Genomic DNA, 11,506 nt, shown 5'->3' with positions numbered 1-11,506 from the left:
TTGGCTGTGGTGGGACGACTCGGAATATTTTTTCTTCTTTTTTTTTTTTGCTCGTGTCAAACCCTTTAGTTTGACCGACCATTCTTCTTTCTAAGGTTATGTGGGAACCATGTTATCTAATATCTTTTCTTTGTATAAAACAGTAATGTGATTTCAGGATGATTTGTTTGCTATTTCTAGAAAGCTGAGCGACCGCGTAGAGGTTCGATCATGCATTCAGTTTTCTTTCTTTTTTTCTTTTACATAGGCACAAAGTAACACGTTTTATGAGAAGCCGGAGAACAGATTAGAGATTGACACTTGATACTTATTTTATCGATTCCGTTATTAGAATTTAGTTTGTACAGGGCCATAATACTCTGGATAATGTATCGGGAATGAATGGCTGAATGAATAAGTAAATAAAAATCAATTGGTCACAGCTGGAATACCTTTTGGTCATGGGTCTGCTTGATGAGAGTTATCCTGAGATTAAATAACAATAAGTAACAACAGTTAAGAGAACAACACAACTGACAATCTTCATAATATATTTTCTCCTCGGGTCTTAATCACCATCATAAACCCCACACATGAACGTAACGGAGGTCTACTCTGTTGCAGACGTTCTTATCAGGTTTCCTGTTTGAGGACAATTTTCTCCTTACATTCCCAAGGGTTAAGTGTAGGAGTGGCTGTGTGGTAAGTAGCTTGCTTATCAACCACATGGTTCCAGGTTCAGTCCCACTGCGTGGCACCTTGGGCAAGTGTCTTCTACTATAGCCTTGTGAGTGGATTTGGTAGACGGAAACTGAAAAGAAGCCCGTCGTATATATATTTATATGTGCGTGTGTGTATGTTTGTGTATCTGTGTTTGTCCCCCCAACATCACTTGGAAACCGATGCTGGTGTGTTTATGTCCCCGTAACTTAGCAGTTTGGCAAAAGAGAGACCGATAGAATAAGTACTAGGTTTACAAAGAATAAGTCCTGGGGTCGATTTGTTCAATTAAAAAGGCGGTGCTCCAGCATGGCCACAGTCACATGACTGAAACAAGTAAAAGAGTAAAAAAGTACTGCCCGTCTGTCTCACTCTAAGTTTTGTAAATAAAAATAAAACAAATAAACAATAATTCTTTCCGATTTTTAGGCAGCAATTTTGGAGGAGGCTGAGTGGCAAATCGATTATGTTACTATTTAAGAAGAGTGGTCCCGGTGCGCGTACTCGCGCATCCGCGCTGGCTAGTCGTGAGTAGTCGATCCTTACTTTGTGCTTTTGTTCTATTTACTTTGTTTAAAAAATTATTAGGATCTTTTCGGTTTGAACGGCAGTTTTTCTAGCGGTGTCATGAAATTGTCACCCGTAATTATGACCCTAGTATCGATCTATTGCATTTCAATCTGTTTTAGGGTTATGGTTAGGGTTCGGGGGAGGGTATTTTTTTTTCTTCACAAATGTAAATAAACCCAATCTGTTTCTTACACGAGGGACATATTCATACGGCACAGAATGTTTTCACCTCAATAGACGTCAATGATTGGTTGAAATTGCAGAAATTGAAGAAAAAACAACAAATATGTTACAAACTATAGAATTTTCTCAATAAAGCCAAGAGAAAAAGATGTTTTATAAACACATTCTACCAGTATACGAAGTTTAAGTGTTTAGTTACGTGGAAATTATTTTTAAAAAACTGCCGGTCAAACCGAAAAGATCCAATTATTTATTTTGTATAAAAAAAATTATTTATTTATGTTTTATTTACTTTGCTAGGTAGTCGTTGTAGGATCGACTACTCATGACTAGCTAGGGCAGATGCGCGAGTGCGCGCACCGGGACCACTCTTTTTAAATAGTACCATCGATTACATCGTTTCCATTGCTCAACTGGTACCTATTTCAATGATTTCTAAAACGATAAAAAGCGAAGTCGAACCCGGTGAAATTTGAACACGGAATAAAAACAGACGAAATGTCACTGAGCATTTTATGCAGTGTGTTAAAAATGTCTGCCTCCCGTACTTTATGGTATTGATACCGGAGGGATGAAAGGCAATGTTGACCTCAGCATCATTTTAACTCAAAACGTAAAGAGCCGGAACAAATATCACAAAACATTTTGTCCGGCTTTTTCACGATTCTGACACTCCACCGCCTTAATAAGAATATTTCGTTTCTGATTTAGGCACAAGGCAAGCAATATAGAAGGGAGGGGTTTAATCGATCCCGAACTTCAGTTTATTGACTCTGGTAGGAGAGAAAGGAAGGTTCACCACGGCGGGATTTGAACTCAGAACATAAAGAGCCAGAACAAATAACCCAAGGCATTTTGTCCCACACTCTACCGATTCTGCCAATATACCGCCTTAGTTAATGTATTCTAATGTAAGCTCTCGGCCAAAAATCTTGGGGTGAGGAAGTTAGTAAATTCTATTCTCTCCAGTGGCTGGTGCTTTATTTTGGTGATATCGGAAGGATGAAAGACAAAACTGACACCGATGAAATGAAAAACAAAGTTGACTTCTGTACTATTTAAGAAGAGTGGTCCCGGTGCGCGCACTCGCGTATCCGCGCTAGCTAGTCGTGACTAGTCGAACCTAAGACTACCTAGTAAATAAAACACAAAATAAATTTTTTAAACAAAATAAAACACAAAAACACAAAGTAAGGATCGACTAGTCACGACTAGCTAGCGCGGATGCGCGAGTATACGAGTGCGCGCACCGGGACCACTCTTCTTAAATAGTACCCTTGACACTTTGATCGGCAGATTTTTAAAATCATTTCTTTGTAACTAAACACTTTTAAACTTCGTATACTGATAGTGTGTTACATAAAACATCTTTTTCTCTTGGCTTTCTTGAGAAAATTCCGTAGTTGACTTCAACTGCACTAAAAAACCGCCACTAATTTAATAAAAAATATTAAAATGGAAGGAAGGTCAGTGACAATCCGAATGACATCTCGCTCAATTCTCGCATTTGGAAACGAGAAGTTGCGAGACTTCACTCCTGGCGCAAACTTCAAACTTTCTTCTCGATCGTTACTTGTTGACATATTTTTGAAATAATTTATCAATAAGGTTAGTAAACAATAATTAGTTTATTTAATTTCTTTATATCACATTTGACGTAGAGCTACTCAGATATTAAGATTTGATAAACTTTCTGAATGTAGTGAAAGATATTCCCTTTTTATTAATATTTAATTAAGTGCTCTGTCAGTTTTAGCTTAATTTTCAAATTTGTTCAGCCCTAGGCCAAACTTCATGGAACACGCCTATGATCAAAGGCTTTGCACCCGTGACCATCCCGTCTTTTTAAATGTATCTAAGACTATACATTATTCAATATACATTATCTTGATCCAGACCGTAAGTTGTGTACTTTAAGGAAAATATTTTTATCAGTTGGAGAAAACAGCATTTCCTCCATCGGTTCGTTTTGTGTGTCCTAAACATTAGTTTAGTTAACTGACCAACCAGACTTATAGCCAGAGGTGGTTCAGTCTTGTCCATCCTATATTTTTTTTCAGGCCTAGTTTATCTCAGACTATTTTAACCAAATGAGTTCTTCCTTGTTTAAATCTGTGAGGTGGGATCTAACGGAGTTTTGGCTGTTCTTTCTAGGAATTCGAACCATCACGATTTGTATTTCCGAGACTTGTAGCTCTTGTATTGTTCTGTTTGTTATCTTCATTCACTTAATCTGATTCTGGTCTGTTTATGTCGAAGAAATGAGATTCATGCCACTCCCAACAATTTTAATGAATCTCATAGACATACATACATATACGTATTTCGTTTTTGGATTTGGTTTGCAAGATTCTTTGCAAGTTCGTGTGTTGAAGCATATTCTGTTGTGTCTGGAGAGAGTCATTTTCTTTTAATGCCTTATAATGTAACACACTCACCGGTAAAATTTTCACTTATTTCTTATTTTTATTTTCCTAAAATTTTCGTTGCGTTTTGCAATCTTGTACGTATGTATGTAGTGAATAATGCATATGTTGGAGGGCGAAGATGTTGATTCCAAGAAAGAAAGTGGCCGAAGAGTTAATAGCTTACCTTCTGGTCACAAAAAAAAAAACAGTCTAATAGGTGTGAAAAAATGTGTATAAGACGAATATGAAAACAAAAAATTTGCTCAAACGAACGGGGTGGGGTGATGAGAGAACTTTCGGAAAATTCACAAGATCCGATGGCAGAAAGAATGTCGATCCGATTTTCTCCTCATAACTTTCAGGAAAATGGATATATATTAATGAAATTTCGTTCAAATGGCATAGATTACGATTATAAAGAAATTTGTGAGGAAAATGTTTTCTGAAGGGAGAGGACTGTTGGAAAATCCACACGATCCGTTTTCTTTATCACCGTAATCTATGCCGTTCGGAAGGCCATGTTGGTCAAACTAAAGCGTTTGATCCGGTCATAAAAACAAAAACAAAAAAAAAAATAGTGTAATAGGTGTAAAACAATTTCCTCTAAACGAATATGACAAAAAAATGCGTTCTCGCGAAAGGGGTGTGGGGCAGAGGACTCGGAACATTCACATCGTGAATGTTCCGGGTTTGATCCGGGCACAAAAACAAAAAAAAAATTTTAATTCTTTATGCAGACAATTTGTGTTATTAAATTCTCTTTAACTTACTTTTAAATTATTATGTTATAGAAATAATTATAACCTGTGCGTTGCACATTTCTTGAGTACAAACAGCAAGTCCATTTCTTGGGTATAAACAAGCAGTCCATGGTATATACAACATCTCAATCAGGCACCATCTCAATCAGGCATTTCTTACCCATGTCTCTCTTTTTCTCTAAAAATTATGCTCTATCCGAAGCCCTGAATGGTATCGCTCTGGAGCTTCTCTACTCATGTCTTTATAGCAAATGTTCACTTGCAATGACTCAAGAGGAGCATTAGAACATATTGAATGGTATAATCTTTGGTACACCACTCTCTCCCACTTGTTTCAGTCATTGGGGAGAGTGGTGGGTAAGGCTGTAAGAGAGTGGGTGGGGCAGTGAGAAAAGGACATAAACATGAGGCGAAGGTGGCCACGTTTATGTAGGGGATGATTATAGTGAATGATGAACAAGAGTGAGAATTGTAAATTAGAGTGGGGGGATGAGTTTTAAATATTTTGTGGAGTGTTTATTTAGGATGTACGATGGCAGTCAGACTTGGTTGTTATTTGTGACCTCCTTCAGTCATGAATGACCATGGGATTGCACCTAGAAACTTACCCTCCGAGGTACAAGTCTGGACAAGGTTGTTTATGGCCACAGGTAAATGCTAATTGAAGAGACTTATCATCAAAAGGCATTTTAGCCATGACCACTCCCTTTTTTTTTCTTTTTTTTAATAGGCATAATTATCTAGCAAAACTTTATTTGATATATATCCCTCCTACTTTGAAGATAATAGGGTGTAAGTTGGCAGTGATTTGGCTATTGTTTGTAGCAGATCAAGCAACAACATAAAGCAATACTTGTCAAACATATTTAACTGTCCTGTTTCTTTTGCTACCATTCTCTGAATGCCCTTTTACCATGATTCAACAGCCATTTCCTATTTTCAATATCCCAAGATGAATGGTGATTCGCTGTGCTTGAGAAGAACCGTCCATCTCAGCAAAAATTATGTCTTGTAAGCTTATCAATATATGTGTACCTGTCAAGCCTTCCCAGCAACTCATCTCTGTAACACCCACTCCTCTCTTGCATCAGTTTCTTAACCACTTTCATTATGTGAAAACAGAACCACACATGTTCCTTCTCTCCTTACAGTGCTACTAGTAATTCCTCTTCTTGGAACCACTTACCTTGCTATCCATCCTGCACTCTTAACATCATCCTTTACCACTACATGTTCATTGAATGCATCTTTGCCTTGAACCCTCTCTCATATCAGCCATCAATGCCTCCTTTTTGTAACTCCATATATCCATCCCTATGTGCCTCTAACTTCTGTCTCCATCATTGTACATCTTCACTCTCCCTTGTACATTGATTCATCCCACTATTTCTCATCTATCTGGTTACATCATACTATACTCCCCAAAACTGGGACTCACCATTGCCTGCATCTCCATCAATGTTTACCATTAATTACTTTCACTTGTTCTTATCTCTGTTGTTTGTTCACTCCTTTCATACTCTTACAAACCTACCTTCCCACCCAACCATCCTCGATTCTCTGCCCCTATTCTCTTTCTATCCACCTTTTTGCACTTCAAAGGTTTACCCTGTTACTTCATACTTTAGCCTCTCTACACCTGCCACACACCCACCTCCCTCAAGACAGTGTCATGACTCTGTCAGGGGGTCTTCTCTTGTGAGTTATTTTGTGACCTCACCAGTGCTGGTGCCACAAAAAAACAAAACAATACTCTTTGAAAAGTGGTTAGCATTAGGAAGTCCACCTAGCTGTATATAAACCATGCCAAAATAGAGAATGGCGCTTGATGCAGTCATCTGGCTTGTTGGATCCAGTTGAATCATCCAACCCATGCTAGCATAAAAGATGGATGTTAAATGATGATACACATATGTATCAGGCCAGAGTAATTCAGTTCTGGGCACTAGTTTGATGTAGGTGGCTACCTACCCTAGTACTACCTTACTATAAACAAATACTACAAACATAGGTGGCAGATATATTCAGTTTTGCTTATTTATTTATTTATTCACATTTAGTGGTTGGCATCAGGAAGGGCATCCAGTTGCAGAAACCAGAACAAACAAAGGAGCCTGGTTTGGCTCCTGGCCTTACCAGCCCATGTCAGCATGGAAAACAGACATTAAATGATGATGATTTGGTGTCTTATTGTTCAGGTCGTTATCATTGTTTTAATCCACTCAAGGCTTTCGTTAGTCAATGGCTGTTGTAGAAGACACCCAAGAAGACATACAGTGGGATTGAACATGAAGCCACATAGTAAATTGATTCATATTTTTGTTGAATAGGTGCACTATGTCCCTGCATGTCATAAGAGAAAACCTCTCCCACCCATACCTGCATGGTAAAGATAGATTAACGATGATGTTACGTAACCATTAAGTGATTTTATTTTCTCTTTCATTTTTTAAAGTGTCTGCTTAAAACATGGCCAACGTATTTGCCACCCCCCATGTCGGCTCACCGGGGACTACATCTAGAAGACTCAGTCTTGGTACTCCTGCCTTGCTGACTAACAAAGATGATGCAGAAGAGCTTCGAGAACGGCGCAAGTCAAAGTTGATGGAGATACAGAACAAACACTTGTCCAGCCCGTTAACACCGAATAAATCAAGTCCAAAGTAAGACTGACATTTTTCTTTCTTATGATGTTGTCTCCATCTCATTATGCTTTGTTAATGGCTGTGAATGTGTTTAATTTGTTCGAATGTGTGTGTAAGTATTTAAGTTGTGTATAATTTATGTATTTGTTTAATTTGTGTGTGTCTGTGTGAACAGATGGTTTTTCTTTTGTATCCATGCGTTTTTCTTTCTCCTGTTTCTCTCTTAAAAGGGCATCACTCAAAACATCAGCTCCTCTTCTGTTCCTTCCTTTGGTATATTTAGCTTCTTTGTAGTTTTTTTTACTTCATATTTCTACACTTTTCAAACACATGCATCCATTTGTCTGACCCTGCAGAGTATTTTTTGTTTTTGTTTGTTTACTCTTTGCCTCAAATTTGGCTTTTACTCATTTGATTTTTGGGCTGTGTGTGTGTATGTGTGTTAAAGTACTCTCTCTCTCTCTCTCTCATATATATATATATATATATATATATATGGAGGTTATGAGATTATCTGATGAAGGGATATAATAGATATGCTGGAAACAGCTGTAAGACCTTCTATCTATAAATGTTCTAAAATCTACACAGCCTTGGTTTTTTTTTCTCATTACGAAAAAAATTTTTATATATGTATATCTATATATATAAAACTGAGAATGTGTGTGAATCCCTAAAACTTGAGAACTACACAACCAATTTCATTCAAATTTTACACATGCCTTACTTAGGGTCCATGTAGTGTCATGGGCAAAAAAAATGTTCAACTTCTTGCCTAGAGCGAGCCCATAGCAATATCATATCTTCACTATTTTTTAACTTTCCTAGGGCGAGACCACAGCAATATCATATCTTCACTATTTCAGTATTACGTGTTAATAGTGAAACAAAAACATCTCTCTATTGTAATGTCATATGCTTTCACTTTAAATCTGAAACTATTAAAGTCAAACTATTATATAATAGGGATGAACCATTAAGAGTGGACATCCATTTTGCTAGAAGATCTGCTATTGTCTTATATGCTACACCACTGGTTTTCAATTCATATTAATCAAATTAATATTCAATTTTTCACCTTTATTATTTTAAATTTAAACGTACATGTATATGTATATATATATATATATATATATATATATATATATATATTTCACTTGGTTCCATAGGCTTCTGCCTCCTACTCACACCTCCGCACCCCCTCCCCTATAAAACCCAATGCACGAGGCTTGACCGCCCCTTACTATTCCTTTTCTCCTGGCTGTAACACACGAAACACGAACCTCAGGATGAAAAATATCAGCTAAGATATATATTTAAGTTTCCGACCTGTTTGCTCCTTTCATTGTTTTTTGCAAGTATTATTATCACCATCAAGCCTTATCGTTGTCTTTCGTCTCAAATGCTAGCTGAAGCATTTCTCCACAACATATAAACTTTCACTTACAGAAACTTATTCACACGACTGCAAAACACTTCGTCTCAAATCTGGTCTTTCTGTCGCTTAATCTCTACCCCATCCTTCCCAACTTTCACTCATAGAAACTTATTCACACGATCGCAAAACATTTCGTCTCAAATCTTGTCTTTCTGCCGCCAAATCTCATCCTTCCCAGTGAGCGGTGGCGTTTTCTCCCTCTGTTATCACTATGTATATCTCTCTCTCTCTGTGGTGTCGTTGTCTCCCTCTGTTATCACTATGTCTCTCTCTCTGTATATATTTCACTTGGTTCCATAGGCTTCTGCCTCCTACTAACACCTCCACACCCCCTCCCCTATAAAAACCAAATGCACGAGGCTTGGCCGCCCCTTACTATTCCTTTTCTCCTGGCTGTAACACACGAAACACGAACCTCAGGATGAAAAATATCAGCTAAGATATATATTTAAGTTTCCGACCTGTTTGCTCCTTTCATTGTTTTTTGCAAGTATTATTATCACCATCAAGCCTTATCGTTGTTTTTCGTCTCAAATGCTAGCTGAAGCATTTCTCCACAACATATAAACTTTCACTTACAGAAACTTATTCACACGACTGCAAAACACTTCGTCTCAAATCTGGTCTTTCTGTCGCTTAATCTCTACCCCATCCTTCCCAACTTTCACTCATAGAAACTTATTCACACGATCGCAAAACATTTCGTCTCAAATCTTGTCTTTCTGCCGCCAAATCTCATCCTTTCCAGTGAGCGGTGGCGTTTTCTCCCTCTGTTATCACTATGTATATCTCTCTCTCTCTGTGGTGTCGTTGTCTCCCTCTGTTATCACTATGTCTCTCTCTCTGTATATATTTCACTTGGTTCCATAGGCTTCTGCCTCCTACTCATACCTCCGCACCCCCTCCCCTATAAAACCCAATGCACGAGGCTTGACCGCAAAACATTTCGTCTCAAATCTTGTCTTTCTGCCGCCAAATCTCATCCTTCCCAGTGAGCAGTGCGCCCGCCCTCCCGCCCCCTCCACCTGTACCGGAAGTCCTTATCTCAGCTTGTCTTCCTTTGCTTTTCTTCCATGAACACCTAAAGGCCTTAAGCCAATACCACCCCTTCTATATAAGGTGGTGAAAATACGGCGCAAAACATGATAGTGTAGTGTAACAGGTTGAACTTAAGATCATTGCTTTGCTTATGAATTCTGCCAAATGCGAGCTTTCTTCTTTTCAGGTACATGACGCCACTGCTCCCCGTCCCTGGGCCTCTCGGGCCCATACCTTCCACTCCCTCAGGGTGGGCACCCTCAATGTTGGCACACTGAAAGGTAGATCTGGTGAGATAGTTGAGATGCTTGAACGGAGATGGGTTGATGTATGTTGCATGCAAGAAATATGGTGGAGAGGAGGATCTGCTAGGTTCCTCACAGGCAAGGAACACAGGTACAAGATTTTCTGGGCAGGGAACACTGACGGGGTCGGTGGCGTGGGTATACTTATCGCTGAGAAATGGGTAGATAGAGTAATTGAGGTAATCAGAGTAAGTGACAGAATACTTAAGATTAGAATAGTGCTTCATAATAGATTAGCAACCATTATATCGGCCTATGCCCCTCAGCCAGGGCTACCCGATGGACAGAAAGACAGTTTCTATGACACCCTACTGCAGACCACCTCATTGACGAACGACAGGGACCTTCTCTTTGTGGCTGGTGATTTCAATGGGCATGTTGGACGTCATGCTGGGGGCTTCCATGGCGTACATGGAGGCTACGGTTATGGTTCCCGCAACGAGGAGGGAACCAGGCTGCTGGAGTTCTGCGATGCGAATAGTCTTATGGTTTGCAACACTAACTTCAGGAAACCAACAAGCCACCTGGTCACCTACCGATCGGGCCGGCTTACTAGCCAAATCGACTACATCCTTGCCAGAAAAAGGGAAAGATGGCTGCTTATAAATGCCAAAACCTTACCAGGCGAAGAATGCACCCCACAACATAGACTGGTAGTTAGTGACTTTAGGATCAGGACTAAGAGGGCGACTAGAAGACAACCAACATGGAGAAGAAGGGTCTGGAAGCTTAAAGACCCTGCGAATGGACAGAGATTTAGAGATATGTTACTTGAAGCCTTTGACGAAATGGAAGGGGGTATAGCTACGCATGGGGTAGAAGACAACTGGACGCTTCTGAGGGACAACCTGCTGAAAGCCGCTGACCAGATCTGTGGCTGGTGCAAAGTCCCCTTAAGACCCAAAATAACGTGGTGGTGGAACAATATTGTCGACAGGGCTATTAGACAATAGAAACAGGCTTGGAAGGCCTGGAAGAACGGTGGTAGCAGGGAAGTGTATCAGACTGCCAGAAGGGAAGCTAGGAGACAGGTCTATCTAGCCAGAGGGGAGGCAGATAAAGAAAAATTTGCCAATGTCCTGCGCCGTGAGGATGAAAGACTTGAGGTATTTCGTGTTGCAAGACAGTGTGTGAGAGAGAATCGTGACGTGGTAGGAGAGAAAAGTGTTCGCAAGGATGACGGTTCACTTGCGCTAAATGAGGATGCAAAGAGAGAGGCTTGGAGACGCCACTATGAAAGGTTGCTGAATGAGGAAAATGAATGGGATAAAGAGAGTCTCCCGAATGTCGACCCAACAGAGGGACCAGCAATCCGAGAGTTAACAGTTCCTTAGTAGATAAGGCAATTAGAAGCATGAAAACAGGGAAAGCCCCAGGCCCATCAGGAATTACTGCAGAGATGCTCAAAATATCTGGTAGTGTCGGCTATAGCTTAGTCACCTGTATAGTTAACCAGGTG

The 11,506-nt window shown here is 39.5% G+C and overlaps 1 protein-coding gene across 1 annotated transcript in view; it reads left to right on the top strand.

Annotated features, from left to right (window-relative positions):
• Positions 1-2,908: 2,908 nt before the first annotated feature.
• LOC115219099 (condensin complex subunit 2) overlaps positions 2,909-11,506 on the top strand; it is a 90,166-nt gene continuing 81,568 nt past the window's right edge. The window contains exons 1-2 of the mRNA XM_029789172.2: positions 2,909-3,060; positions 7,077-7,284. Coding sequence (XP_029645032.1) covers positions 7,091-7,284 — 194 coding nt within the window. The 5' untranslated portion in view covers positions 2,909-3,060; positions 7,077-7,090. The remainder of the gene's footprint in view (positions 3,061-7,076; positions 7,285-11,506) is intronic.

This window comes from Octopus sinensis, linkage group LG14 (assembly GCF_006345805.1).
Source record: "Octopus sinensis linkage group LG14, ASM634580v1, whole genome shotgun sequence".
NCBI lineage: Eukaryota > Metazoa > Mollusca > Cephalopoda > Octopoda > Octopodidae > Octopus > Octopus sinensis.
This window is presented reverse-complemented; position numbering and strand designations above follow the sequence as displayed.